The following is a 13,282-nucleotide window of genomic DNA, read 5'->3' as shown; positions in this document are numbered from 1 at the left end:
TGCTTAGTCCTTGCACTAATCTTCTCACTGCTGGCAAGTTTAATGCATCCTTAGTTGTTCTCATAGATAACTGTAAGTAGGATGGATCCATTGGTAATGACGCACCTTTGGCTTCAGACATTCCAAACTGGTTTAGTATTGCAGAAATTTTAGAACTTTGGTTGAGAAGAAAACTCCCATCTTCCTCTCACTGGATTTGGATTCCCAAATAATATGTCACATTTCCAAGGTCCTTAGTCTCAAAGTGCTGGTTGAGAATTTCACCTAGCTTTGCGATTTCCTTTTCATTGTGCTAGCTAAGTAAGCTCCCCTGTCTGGAGTTGGTGAAGGGACTCCATCTCTTCAATAGCAGCATTTATCCACTTCTGCTTCTCATGGACAGTCAGTTTTTGCATCTCTTGCCATGACTGTGGCTCTGGTTCAGGACGTGTTCTGACCATATAAGAAAGGCATCTAGCTGGGATATCTTTGTTTGGCCTTTCTGATCTCCTGACTGGAGGTTGACTTGGTTCGCTGGTGTCTTCCTTGGGGGCTTCAGAACTTATCCACACTTCAGTGTCTTCCTTTTCGTTGTCTGGGTTTTGTGATTGAGATTCTTGTTCTTGCTTCTTAGGTTGAATAACTGGTGTAACTTCATGGAATTTCAGTGATACAGAGTTTTCATCAATCGCTACATCTCTACTTATTGTTACTGTGTTGGTCTCTGGGTGCAGGATTCTGTATCCCTTTTGAGTTTCAATATAGCCCACCAGGACTCCTTGCCTTGCATGTGATTCCCACTTGGAACGTTTTTCTTTGGGACCATACACAAATGTTTTGCTTCCAAATATCCTGAGGTGCTTCAGTAGCTCATGTGGAGTTTTATTTGTTGCTTTACCTGGCACTCTGTTTTGAAGATAGCAAGCTGTCATGATGGCTTCTCCCCAATACGTTGTAGGTAGATTCGCATCAAACAACATACTTCTTCCACTTTCACTGAGAGTATGGTTCTTTCTCTCTGCAATGCCATTTTGTTTTGGGTTGTATGGAATGGTGGTCTGGAACATGATTCCATCCTTTTTCAAAATGGTTTGCACCTTACCAGTTGTATATTCGGTTCCATTATCTGCACACAAGGCTTTTGGCATTCTTCCAAATTTGTTAAACACTACAGCATGATATTCTTTAAGTTTCTGTGGAACTTCATCGTTACTGTGAAGCAGGTAGGTGACTGTATATCTGGAGTAGTCATCAATAAAGAAATATCTTTTCTTGCTAGGAGTTTGAATGCTCATTAGACCACATACATCTGTATGTATCAGATCCAGAGGCTGTGCAGATCTAGTGGTGCTTATTATAGGAAAGGATTTTCTGGACATCTTCCCTTTAAGACAGCTAGTGCACTTCATCATTTAACTACACTGCTTGACGTGACATATTTGGTATCAACGCATCCAGAATGACCTGACCTATAAAACTGGCCCACTAAGTTAACCCATTTAGTGAACACCATAAAAAAAGACAAAAAATGATGCTTTATCATCATGCTACCGAACAGAAAGTGTAATAAAATGTGTTCAAAAAGATGAATGTAAATAAAAATGGTATTGCTGAAAGCATCATCTTTTCCTGCAAAAACCAAGCCACCATACAGTTCAATCAGCAAAAATTTTAAAAAGATATAATGAATAAAGCAATGCAGAAATAATTATTTTTTTATGAAATAGTTGTGTAAAAGTGCCAAAACATTAAAAAATGAAGTAAATGGGGTTTTCTGTAATTGTACTGACCCGAAGAATAAAGCTGCCTTATCAATTTTAACGCACGCGAATGGCAAACAAGAAAAAAAAATTCCTGAATTGCTGGTGTTTGTTCGTTCTGCCAAAAATCAGAATAGAAAGCAATCAAAAAATATAATGTGCCCTAAAACGGTACCAATAAAAATGTCAACTCGCCCTGCAAAAAACAAGCCTATACATGACACTGCCAGCCAAAATATGAAAAAATTACAGCTTTCAAAATAAGGCAATGCAAAAACTATTTTTTGCAAGAAAAAGCGTCTTTTAGTGTGTGACAGCTGCCAAACTATTTAAATCTGGTTTCGCTGTAATTGCACCAACTCTAAGAATAAAGTTGTCTAATCACTTATACCACAAAGAGGACAGACGTAAAAGATAAATAAATCCAATTCTTCATCTGCTCTTTATTTGTTCATTCTGCCTCCCAATGATCAGAGTAAAGCTGGGCTCATATTTATCCTGAGCACTACACTGAACACATACACCATGGTTTCCATGTAAATCTCTGAAATATGTGAATCAGATGGAACCCCCGACTGAAGATTCTCTATTATGAGGCAGAAAATATGTGATTCAGATGGAACCCCCGGCTGAAGATTCTCTATAATGAGGCAGAATAAGGCACTGTGAACACTGTCTGACCTGTGATCCAGAGGTGTCAGTCTCTTTAGAATTGCATGAAAGTGCAGTCAGCCACAGTTTTGTGCACTTCTGAAAAGTACAGCACTGAACAGAGGCCAGACAGAATCCAGAGGAAAGGTCCCGTCACACACAGCGATCTCGCTAGCGAGATCGCTGATTTTGTGACGCATCAGCGATCTCTCCAGCGAGATCGCTGTGTGTGATGGGGATCAGTGACTGGCCCCCCTGCCGGTTAGCGCTGATCATGCTCGATCGGCCTGGGCCATTTTTTTGATCGCTGGTCTCCCGTTGGCCAGCACGCATTGCTGCATGTGGCAGTGAGAGACCAGCAATCAGCGATGCTACACGCTGGTTTCCAAGGTAAACAGCGGGTATCCAGGAGCCACGTGGCTCTTAGATACCCGATGTTTACCTTGGAAACCAGCGTGTACGCCAGTTTCCAAGGTAAACATCGGGTATCCAAGAGCTGCGGCTCCTTGATACCCAATGTTTATATTAGAAACCAGCTTGCTCGCTGGTCCTGATCGCTGGAGGGGCTGTCTATGTGACAGCTCACCAGCGATCAGCCTAATGATGTCCCAGTGATCCCATCCATGTCGGATCGTTGGTGGGATCGCTGGGACATCGTTATGTGTAACGGGACCTTAACTCTGCTGCTTCATTATACTGAGTTGCTCCCTGGGGGGTTTCACTTGAATCATGTTACTTGGAGTTTTAGATGGAAATTCTGATATAAGTGCTCAGTTTAGAGTGCAAGATTAATGTGATCCCTCCCTTCTGAGCACCACAGTGTGCTTAAACAACAGTTAGTGTCTACATGTTTGGCATTTTTGTAGTGATGAGAGCCCAACTAATTTATGGATGCATGTCTTCAGAAGCATGAGCTGGGCACAACGTACTGGTCACAATAATGTACTGGTCACTACAATGGCAGTTTGCAATTTTCACTCAGCAATATCCACTACTGCTTGTTTCTGGAAAACACTCATGGATTCAAAATCGTCACTAAGCCTGTAGATAAACTCCCAAAGGGGTTTAATTTCCAAAATAGAGTCACTTGAAGGGGGGATTCTGCTCTTTTAGCACTGTGCAGACTCCATACACAGAGCCCCTAACTATTCTAGGAAGATCTGTGCTCCAGTAGGCTAATAGCTCTCCGTTCGTACTTCCAGAGTCTCACCATGTGGCTAAGCAGTACTGTAGAGCCACATATAGGGTATTTCTACATTCAACAGAAATTGTGAGTGCCATTTTTACCCATTTCCCAATGTGAAATTGTAAATTCTGGGGCTAAATCAAAATTTTGGTAGTAAAAATGTAATTCTTTTTTATGTGACCCACCTGTGGTGTCAATATGATCACTGCACCCCTAAATGAATTCATTGAGAGGTGTAGCTTTCAAAATGGTGTTTCTTATGGGGGATTCTGCTGTTCTGGCCGCCCAAAGGCTTTGCCAACTTGACATGTAACAGTTATTTGGGCACTTGGAGAGTTGTGATGTGGGGGAAAAAAAGGTTAATTGGGGTGCCACCACTGAGGACTGTACTGTGTGTGATGTTAAGGTGGAGGAAGAGGAGCAGAGGCCACTTGATGCAGGGCTTGCCATCTACTGGAGCACATGTTCTTTCTGGCCCTCATCTAAACAGCGTACCATTGCACGGCTGCTAAAGAAAGGGAGCAGAGATGCCCATCTATCAACATGGCATCCGGCAATCTGAGCATCTATATCATCTTCTAGACCTCCTGATGAACCGATACAATGGGGAAATGCGTTGGGGTATATTCTACTCATGATAAGTCTCTAATTCTTTGATGTTACTTGACTGGTGAATTATCTCTTTAGTATATTCTGTCATAAAGTGAGACAGGTCTATCATGGATATTATATCGTATCATCTTAAATGCTTGTCATGATGTTGGATGGTATTTATTATTTTTCATTATCTTTTAATTTTGCCTACTATAAACCCGGAGGTGATCTTTACATGCGTATTATTTCTTTTTTCATATTATGAAATGAAATTCAATGGCTAGCACACGATAGGTACGGGGGTATGGTGCTAGTGAAGGAGGCTCATGAGTCCCACATAAATGTCTATTAGAATCACTGCACACATACACTTAAGGAGTATTTGCTTATTAGTGAAATTTATTGAAAACAAGTGCTCTTATAGTGATTGCGACAGAATGACGTTTCGGTCATTCAAGACCTTGATCACATAAGTCGCAGTAGTAGTTCTGAACTAAGGGCTGTCCTGAATTAGGTAATGGTCACTTATGCCTTTAGGTTAGCCAGGGTCAGAGCGGTCGCTCTATGTGGGGTGGTGGCAAGACGGTGGAGTGTGTTAACACTCAGTTGTAGCAAGGAGGAGTGACCATTATTTCTTTTTTCATCTCTTTTCAATAATAACATTGTTTTTCCACCTATATTTATAGGGAGTTTATAGGGAAGTAAGGGATAGTCCTCATTGAGTGGGGACGCCAAAAAATCATTCTTTTGGGTGCCAACCTCCACAGTCAGGCAGGTACAGATTAGGCCTATTGTAGAGTTATGTAGGAATATTGTTGGTGATTTTTTCTTTTTTTGTTGTTGTTGGCATTTGCCATTTTTCACACTGGGGAGGTGTATTTTAAATAATCTATTATTAAAAGCTGTTTTTAGGGGAATATATGGTGACTATATGATGCAGGTCCCTTGTTCAATTGTGTTTTGAGTACATGCTGTGTAATGTCACATGAAGACATGTTCATGTTTTTATTTCCTGTTTTTGTTATATCTACTGTATGTATGCTTTACACCAGTGTCAGTGAATAGGAGATTTCATTTGTGCTTTCTGCTCGCACTTATTGGGTTTTTAATACTGTACATATTTGAAATTCATTCACTAACAGATAACCATTTATTTTTTCACTGCAGGTTTCCTATGTTAAAGCTATTGACATTTGGATGGCCGTCTGTCTGCTATTTGTATTTTCCGCCTTACTGGAGTATGCAGCTGTCAATTTTGTGTCCAGACAACACAAAGAACTTTTAAGATTTCGACGCAAGAGAAAGAAGGATAAGGTATTTTTCATCATTATTATTTACTAGTCTTTATATTTGATTAAACATTCAAGTATTTTTAATAAGCCTTTAAAATTAAACAAACAAACAAACAAACAGGGATGGGAGATAGAGTATAACTACTGATACCTAGGGGTCTGACTACTGAGAATACCAGGGATTTTGGATCCTGAGATCAGGGCTCTTAAAAAAGTATTTTATATTGAGAGAAGGTTTGCATTTTTGGCTTTCCCTCCCTTTATTGGCAATGGTACTACTGGACAAAGTTGACTATAGTACTTAGCATTCTTCAATAGTACCATATGCAATGAATAGAGTGAATGTAATGAAAGTTCATGGCAATGGTAGTACTGGACAAAGTTGACTATAGTACTTAGCGTTCTAATACAGTACCGTACACAATGAATTGTAGTGAAACCTCCACCAGGGGGAGCTGGTGAGGGAAGAGAGGTTACACACTAAGAGCAGCAACCATGATCAACAGCACAGGTGCCACAGGTATCGAGGGAGAATAGTCAGACAAACCGAGTCAGAAACTAGCAGGAGCAGACGTACACGTAGTCAAAATACCAAGCCGAGAGTCAGAAAGCCAGAACATGAGCACGGGGTCCAAAACGTGAGGCGAAATACGTGGTCGGGGTACAAGCCGGGGAGTCAGATGCCAGAGAGGGAACGTAACAGCAGAGACAAATACCAAAAGACGGGGTCAGAGATCAGTCCGGGTCATACACGTGAATATCAGTCAAAGGCAGGAGGATCACCAAGGTACAAGGGTCAGAGGCTCTAAACTGGAAGCTTGAGCTATCACTAACACTTGTCAGCAGGCTGTGAGAGACTGAAATAGCCCAGCTAGCTCCAGAACGAGGCTGAGGAGATTTCAAAGTTGAAAAGGAAATAATTTTTGGACTTTAGGAAAACCCAATGCTTATCATATTGGATATCACAGTTCTCTAAAATATACTTTAAGGTATTTTATCCTTTTACATTATTGCATAATATTTTCTTATACTGATGATTTAACATATTTTACAATACTGTACAAAGATTGTCACCATTCACATCATTCACTGTTACTATAAAATAATTACTATCTCAAACAGATAGATTAGGTACAACTTCCAGGTAAGACATTTAATTTATTACCATGGATATTTACTGTGGTAGGAAACTGAGGTACCAAAAGAATACTTCATACAATCAATGAATATACATACAAATATACATGCAAGGCCGGGGCTTGACTGGCCATTCTTTGATTATTTGCAAATTCCAGATGGCCTAGTTCAGCCTTTCTGCGGTATCAATTACAACTGTTAATTGTATCGGCATCCGTACGACGACCGCTACTGTCAACAGGTATGGCAGAGTACATAGCCTCAGCTCCAGCGACACGCGGGTAACAAGCGATGCACGTCGCTTAGTTACCCACTGTGTACCATAGTTACCAGCGTGCTGGTGCAGGGAGCTGGTAACCAAGGTACACATCGCGCCACTTAGAAACCCGATGTGTACCTTAGTTACCAGCGCCAGCTCGCTGAACGCTGGTCTCACACTGGTAAGTGTCACACACAGCGATCTCGTTGGTGAGATCGCTGTTGCGTCACAAAACTTGTGACTCAGCAGTAGAGTTGAGCGATACCATCCGATACTTCAAAGTATCGGATCGGAATGGATCGGCCGATCTTAAAAAAAAAAAAGTATCGGTATCGCCGATTCCGATACCGGAAGTCCCATCCCATTCAAGTCTATGGGACTTCCGGTATCGGAATAAGAAAAATCCTGTTTTTCCCTTGTACAGCATCTCTGGGGTCTGTACGGGCCTTCCGGGGGGCTGTGCCGGCCTGCCAGGGGGTCTGTGCAGGCTCCGGTGGTCTGTGCCGGCCTGCCGGGGGGCTGTGCCGGCCTGCCGGGGGGCTGTGCCGGCCTGCCGGTGGTCTGTGCAGGCTCCGGGGGGCTGTGCCGGCCTGCCGGGGGGCTGTGCCGGCCTGCCGGGGGGCTGTGCAGGCTTCGGGGGTCTGTGCAGGCATCGTCCGATGGGACTACAAGTCCCATCGGGCGATGCCTGCTACCATGACAGTGATTGACACATTAGCCAATGATGGGACAGTAGTAGTCCCATCATCCGGCTAATGTGTTGAATGTAAAAAAAAAAATAAAAAAAAATAAAAAAAAATTACATGCTACATACATGCTACATACATACAACATGCATGCTACATACATGCTACATTCATACTACATACTACATACATGCTACATTCATACTACATATATACTACATGCAACATACATACTACATATATACTACATGCATGCAACATGCATACTACATATATACTACATGCAACATACATACTACATATATACTACATGCAACATACATACTACATATATACTACATGCATGCAACATGCATACTACATATATACTACATGCTACATACATACTACATATATACTACATACATACTGCATGCTACATACATACTACATGCTACATACATACCACATACATACTACATGCTACATATATACTACATATATACTACATGCTACATACATACTACATATATGCTACATACATACTACATACATACTACATACATACTACATGCATGCTACATACATACTACATGCTACATACATACCACATACATACTACATACATACTACATGCTACATACATACTACATATATACTACATGCATGCTACATACATACTGCATGCTACATGCATGCTACATACATACTGCATGCTACATGCATGCTACATACATACTACATACATACTACATGCTACATACATACCACATATATACTACATACATACTACATACAATACATTCATACAATACATACATAGACATACAGTACATATAACATAGAGTAACATACTTACCAATACTTGTCACATTGTTCCCCGAAGCCATTGTCTTTTACGGAATAAATATTAACATAACAAACCACAAAAATACTCACCCACGATCCGAAGCAGTCCACGAGTGTGTCCCACGACGATCTTGGGTAGAGAACTGCAGCATCAGCTGTTGCTGCCGTTCTCTACGGGCTGCAGGAATCCAATGACGGAAGGTAGGTATCTGTCATGTCGGACGCTGTTCACACCACAGCATCCGGCAGGCAGAGGTAGTTCCACCTCCAGCCACTATAGCCTCAGTGGCGCCGGCCTGATCTTCAGGCTCTCGGGGGTTAATCCTGCTGGAGACCAGGTTGGATGGTTAGTCACGCCCACGGTCTTTAAATAGTCATGCTGGCCTATGGGTGTCGCCGATTATAGCTTGTGTTTCATACCAAGTGATTCCGGTCTGGAGTGGAGGTGTTCAAGAGAGAGAGATTCATATCTGGTGTCGTATGATCCGTCGTTATCCTTTCTCCTTCCCATATTTGTGTTTAGTTGTGCCCTGTTCACATTACTGTTTATTCCTGTGTGTGTGCGGCGCAGTGCAGTTTAAGTTCTCCCTGTCTGTCATTATTTGTGTGGGAGCTTTGGTGGTGACTTCTCACTGGGTGGAGGGTGGAGGGTTAAGTGCAGGGCTGAGCAGGAGATAAGGAAAGGTCGGAGGCTCAGGCATTTGCACCTTCAGCAAAAACCCTGGGTTGAGGGTCAGACAGGGTTTCCCCTAGTAAAGGGACACCACAGGGGCCCCGGGTATTTCAGCCTTAGTTGCACTAAGCCCCCGTGACATTATAATCGGCCCACATTTTTTCAGGAGTCCATGGATCCATTAGATTCCATAACCCGCCAGTTGGCGGCGCTGTCCATACAGGTCTCCGAGTTGAATGGGGCAGTTCAGCAGCAGGGCCTGGTAGTAGCAAAGGTGCAAACGGCATCTGCAGGTATCGGTGCAGAGCCGAAGTTTCCACTGCCAGAACGATTTTCAGGCGATCGCAGCAAATTTGTCGTATTTCGGGAGGCCTGCAAATTATACTTCCGCATGCGGCCAATATCCTCAGGTAATGAGGCCCAGCGAGTAGGGCTGGTGTTGTCATTACTGAGTGGTGACCCCCAAGCATGGGCATTTTCCTTACCACCTGACTCTGCTACATTTCATTCGGTCGATAATGTTTTTTCTGCCCTCGGGCTCATTTACGATGACCCTGACCGACTGGCTCTAGCGGAATCTAAAATCCGCGCCCTCCGCCAGGGGGAGCGCTTGGCAGAAGACTATTGTTCGGAATTTCGCCGCTGGGCTGTAGACACACAGTGGAATGACCCAGCACTGCGGAGCCAGTTTATTCATGGGGTATCAGGGAGGGTGAAACAAGCCCTCCTGATGTATGAGACTCCGGCATCATTGGAGTCTGCCATGAGTTTGGTGATACGTATTGATCGCCGTTTTCGTCAGGGGGCACAGGAGACGCTACCTCTGGGGGAAAACAGAGGTGCAGGTGTGGTTGAAGTAGATGAGTCCCCTGAACCTATGCAGATTGCTGGAGTGGCACAGGTTCAGCCTCGCGCTCCGGGAGTCCGGAAGTCCGGAGCATGTTTCTACTGTGGTAAAGGTGGTCATTATGTTAACGTTTGCCCGGTACTACCTAAGAGGGTCACACCGGCGGAAAACTGTTAAGCTCAGAGGGTATGGAGGAGACCCAACTGAGCGTATGCATATCCTCCATGATGGTATCTCAATGTATGCTCCCTGCCAAGGTTATTGTCGCCGGCAGAGAGCTACCTATATCAGTGTTTGTGGATAGCGGTTCCGCCACCAATCTCATAGATGAGGAGTTTGCACACACCGCCGGGTTTAAGATTGAAAAACTTCCTCACCCCATACAGGTGGTGACCATTAATGCTGTTCCCCTCCCTCAAGGGGAGATTACTGAGTTTGTGGCAGAGGTGAAACTCCACATTGGGGTCCTACATTCTGAGTCGGTTACATGTAGGGTCCTCCGTAATCTCCCAGCTCAAATGGTCCTGGGTTTTCCATGGCTGTCCAGGCACAACCCGGTAATTGATTGGAAAACTCAGGACATAGTACAATGGAGTGGTTTCTGCCAAGACAATTGCTTGGCCACATGTGTGTCCGCCGTGACGCCCAGCCTGCCGGAGGCTTTGCAGGATTTCGCGGATGTTTTCTCTGAGAAGGGTTGCTCAGAACTGCCTCCACATAGAGCCTATGACTGTGCTATTAGGTTAAAACCCGGGGCCAAATTACCTAAGGCCAGGATGTTTAATATTTCTGGTCCTGAGAGACAAGCTCTGAAAGTCTACATCGCGGAGAGTCTGAGCAAAGGTCACATCCGGCCTTCGTCCTCGCCTGTAGCCGCGGGGTTTTTCTTCATTAAGAAGAAAGATGGGGGGTTACGCCCGTGTCTGGATTTCCGAGAGTTAAACCAGATTACTATCCGTGATCCCTACCCAATGCCGTTGATCCCGGATTTGTTCAACCAGGTAGCGGGGGCAAAATGGTTTTCCAAGCTGGACCTCAGGGGGGCGTATAACCTCATAAGGGTCCGTCAGGGGGATGAGTGGAAGACGGCGTTTAACACTCCTGAGGGTCATTTTGAGAGTCTGGTTATGCCGTTTGGGTTGACCACCGCGCCTGCCGTTTTCCAACATTTTATTAATGATGTCTTTGCTCATGTCCTGGGGAGATTTGTGATTGTATACCTGGATGATATCCTCATTTATTCTAGCGATCGGGACACTCATTTGCAGCATGTTAGGCAGGTGTTACAGTTGCTCCGGGAGAACCAGCTCTATGCTAAGCTGGAAAAATGTTTATTTTTTGTCCAGGAGTTGCCCTTTTTGGGATATATTGTGTCCGCAGCTGGTTTTAAAATGGACACCGCTAAGGTGCAAGCGGTGTTGCAATGGGAGAGGCCGGAGAGTCTGAAAGCACTCCAGCGGTTCCTTGGGTTTGCGAATTATTATAGGAAATTTATAAAACACTTTTCGACTGTCGCCAAACCGCTCACGGACATGACAAAAAAGGGTGCCGATCTGGCGAACTGGCCTGAGGTGGCTATACGTGCATTTGAGCGTCTGAAGAATAGTTTTGCTTCAGCCCCCATTCTGGTGCAACCAGACGTGTCTAAACCTTTTGTGGTAGAGGTTGATGCGTCGGAGGTGGGAGTGGGGGCAGTACTGTCTCAAGGCTCGTCCTTGAGCGAGATGCATCCATGCTCCTACTTCTCCAAGAAGTTGTCGCCGGCCGAACGGAATTATGATATCGGCAACAGGGAGTTGTTGGCCATCAAACTGGCTTTTGAGGAATGGCGACACTTCTTGGAGGGGGCGACTCACCAGGTCACAGTTATCACCGACCATAAGAATCTGCTCTACCTGGAGTCGGCCAAGCCTCTGTCTCCTAGGCAGGCTCACTGGGCATTGTTTTTTACTCGTTTCAATTTTCTTGTGACGTACCGTCCCGGGGCTAAAAACACCAAGGCGGATGCTTTGTCTAGATGTTTTCCGGGGGGAGAACCTCGGGAAGAGCCGGTACCCATCCTCCAGAAAGGGGTAGTGGTCTCGGCTCTCACGACTGAGGTAGAGGCGGAGATTGCCGAGGCCCAAGAGGAGGTACCACCAGGACTTCCCGCCAACAAATCATTTGTACCCCTGCATCTTCGGCCTAAGGTGTTGAAGGAACACCACGATTCGGTACTGGCTGGTCACCCAGGGGTGAAGGGCACCTTAGAGCTGGTATCGCGTCGTTTCTGGTGGCCCAAAATCCGGCAGGACGTGGTCTCGTACGTGGCAGCTTGCATCACGTGCGCTAGGGCTAAGTCACCCCGAACCCGTCCTGCTGGCACGCTACAGCCTCTGGGGGTACCCAATAGGCCATGGACAGAAATCTCCATGGATTTTATCACTGACTTGCCAGCCTCGGCAGGGAACACGGTCATCCTGGTGGTGGTTGACCGTTTTTCAAAGATGGCGCATTTTGTGGCGTTGTCCTCTTTGCCCAATGCTAAGACGTTGGCTCAGGTATTTGTGAAGGAGGTGGTCAGACTCCACGGAGTACCGTCTGACATAGTATCTGATAGGGGTACGCAATTTGTGGCGAGGTTTTGGAAAGCTTTTTGCTCAAGGTTGGGGATCAAGTTGTCACATTCATCGGCGTTTCATCCACAGTCTAATGGACAAACTGAGCGCGTGAACCAAAATCTAGAACAGTATTTACGATGCTTTGTGTCCGACAACCAGGAGGGGTGGTCTACTTTCCTTCCTCTGGCCGAATTCGCATTAAATAATCACCGCCAAGAGTCATCAGGAGAGTCTCCATTCTTTTGTGTGTACGGTCAACATCCTCAGTTTTGTACCTTACGTCAGGGTGACTCCGGGGGTGTCCCGGAGGAGGATCAGCTAGGAGCCCAATTGTCATCAGTCTGGAGGCGGGTGAAACAGCGTTTGTTGAGCATGAGTGCCAGGTACAAACGGGTGGCTGACAGTAGACGCGTGCCAGGTCCGGACCTGTGTGTGGGTGAATGGGTGTGGTTAGCTACGAAGAACATAAAACTCAAAATCCCTTCTTTAAAACTGGGTCCAAGGTTTATTGGGCCTTTTAGGATTTCTGCCATCATTAACCCAGTGGCTTATCGGTTGGAACTTCCCGCAGTGTACAAGATACACAACGTGTTTCACAGGGCTTTATTGAAAAAGGTGGTAGGCTCTGTGGACACAACGCCGATGCCACCTCCAGTCATGGTGGATGGCGAGTTAGAGTTCGAGGTCGCCAAGGTAGTGGACTCTCGAGTAGTACGCCGTACTCTTCAGTATTTGGTGCACTGGCGGGGGTATGGTCCAGAGGAGAGGTCTTGGGTTCCAGCCTCAGACA

At 45.0% G+C, this 13,282-nt stretch overlaps 1 protein-coding gene across 3 annotated transcripts in view; it reads left to right on the top strand.

Moving 5' to 3' along the window:
• Positions 1 to 13,282, top strand: part of GLRA3 (glycine receptor alpha 3) — a 419,963-nt gene that overhangs the window by 288,235 nt on the left and 118,446 nt on the right. For all 3 annotated transcript variants that reach the window (XM_073577590.1, XM_073577598.1, XM_073577603.1), the window contains exon 8: positions 5,338 to 5,484. In XM_073577590.1, the coding sequence (XP_073433691.1) occupies positions 5,338 to 5,484 (147 nt within the window). The remainder of the gene's footprint in view (positions 1 to 5,337; positions 5,485 to 13,282) is intronic.

The sequence above is a fragment of the Dendrobates tinctorius genome, unplaced genomic scaffold, assembly GCF_039654945.1.
Source record: "Dendrobates tinctorius isolate UK_male_01 unplaced genomic scaffold, ASM3965494v1 ptg000008l, whole genome shotgun sequence".
Taxonomy (NCBI): domain Eukaryota; kingdom Metazoa; phylum Chordata; class Amphibia; order Anura; family Dendrobatidae; genus Dendrobates; species Dendrobates tinctorius.
Note: the sequence above shows the minus strand (reverse complement) of the source record. Positions and strands in the feature narration are given on the sequence as shown.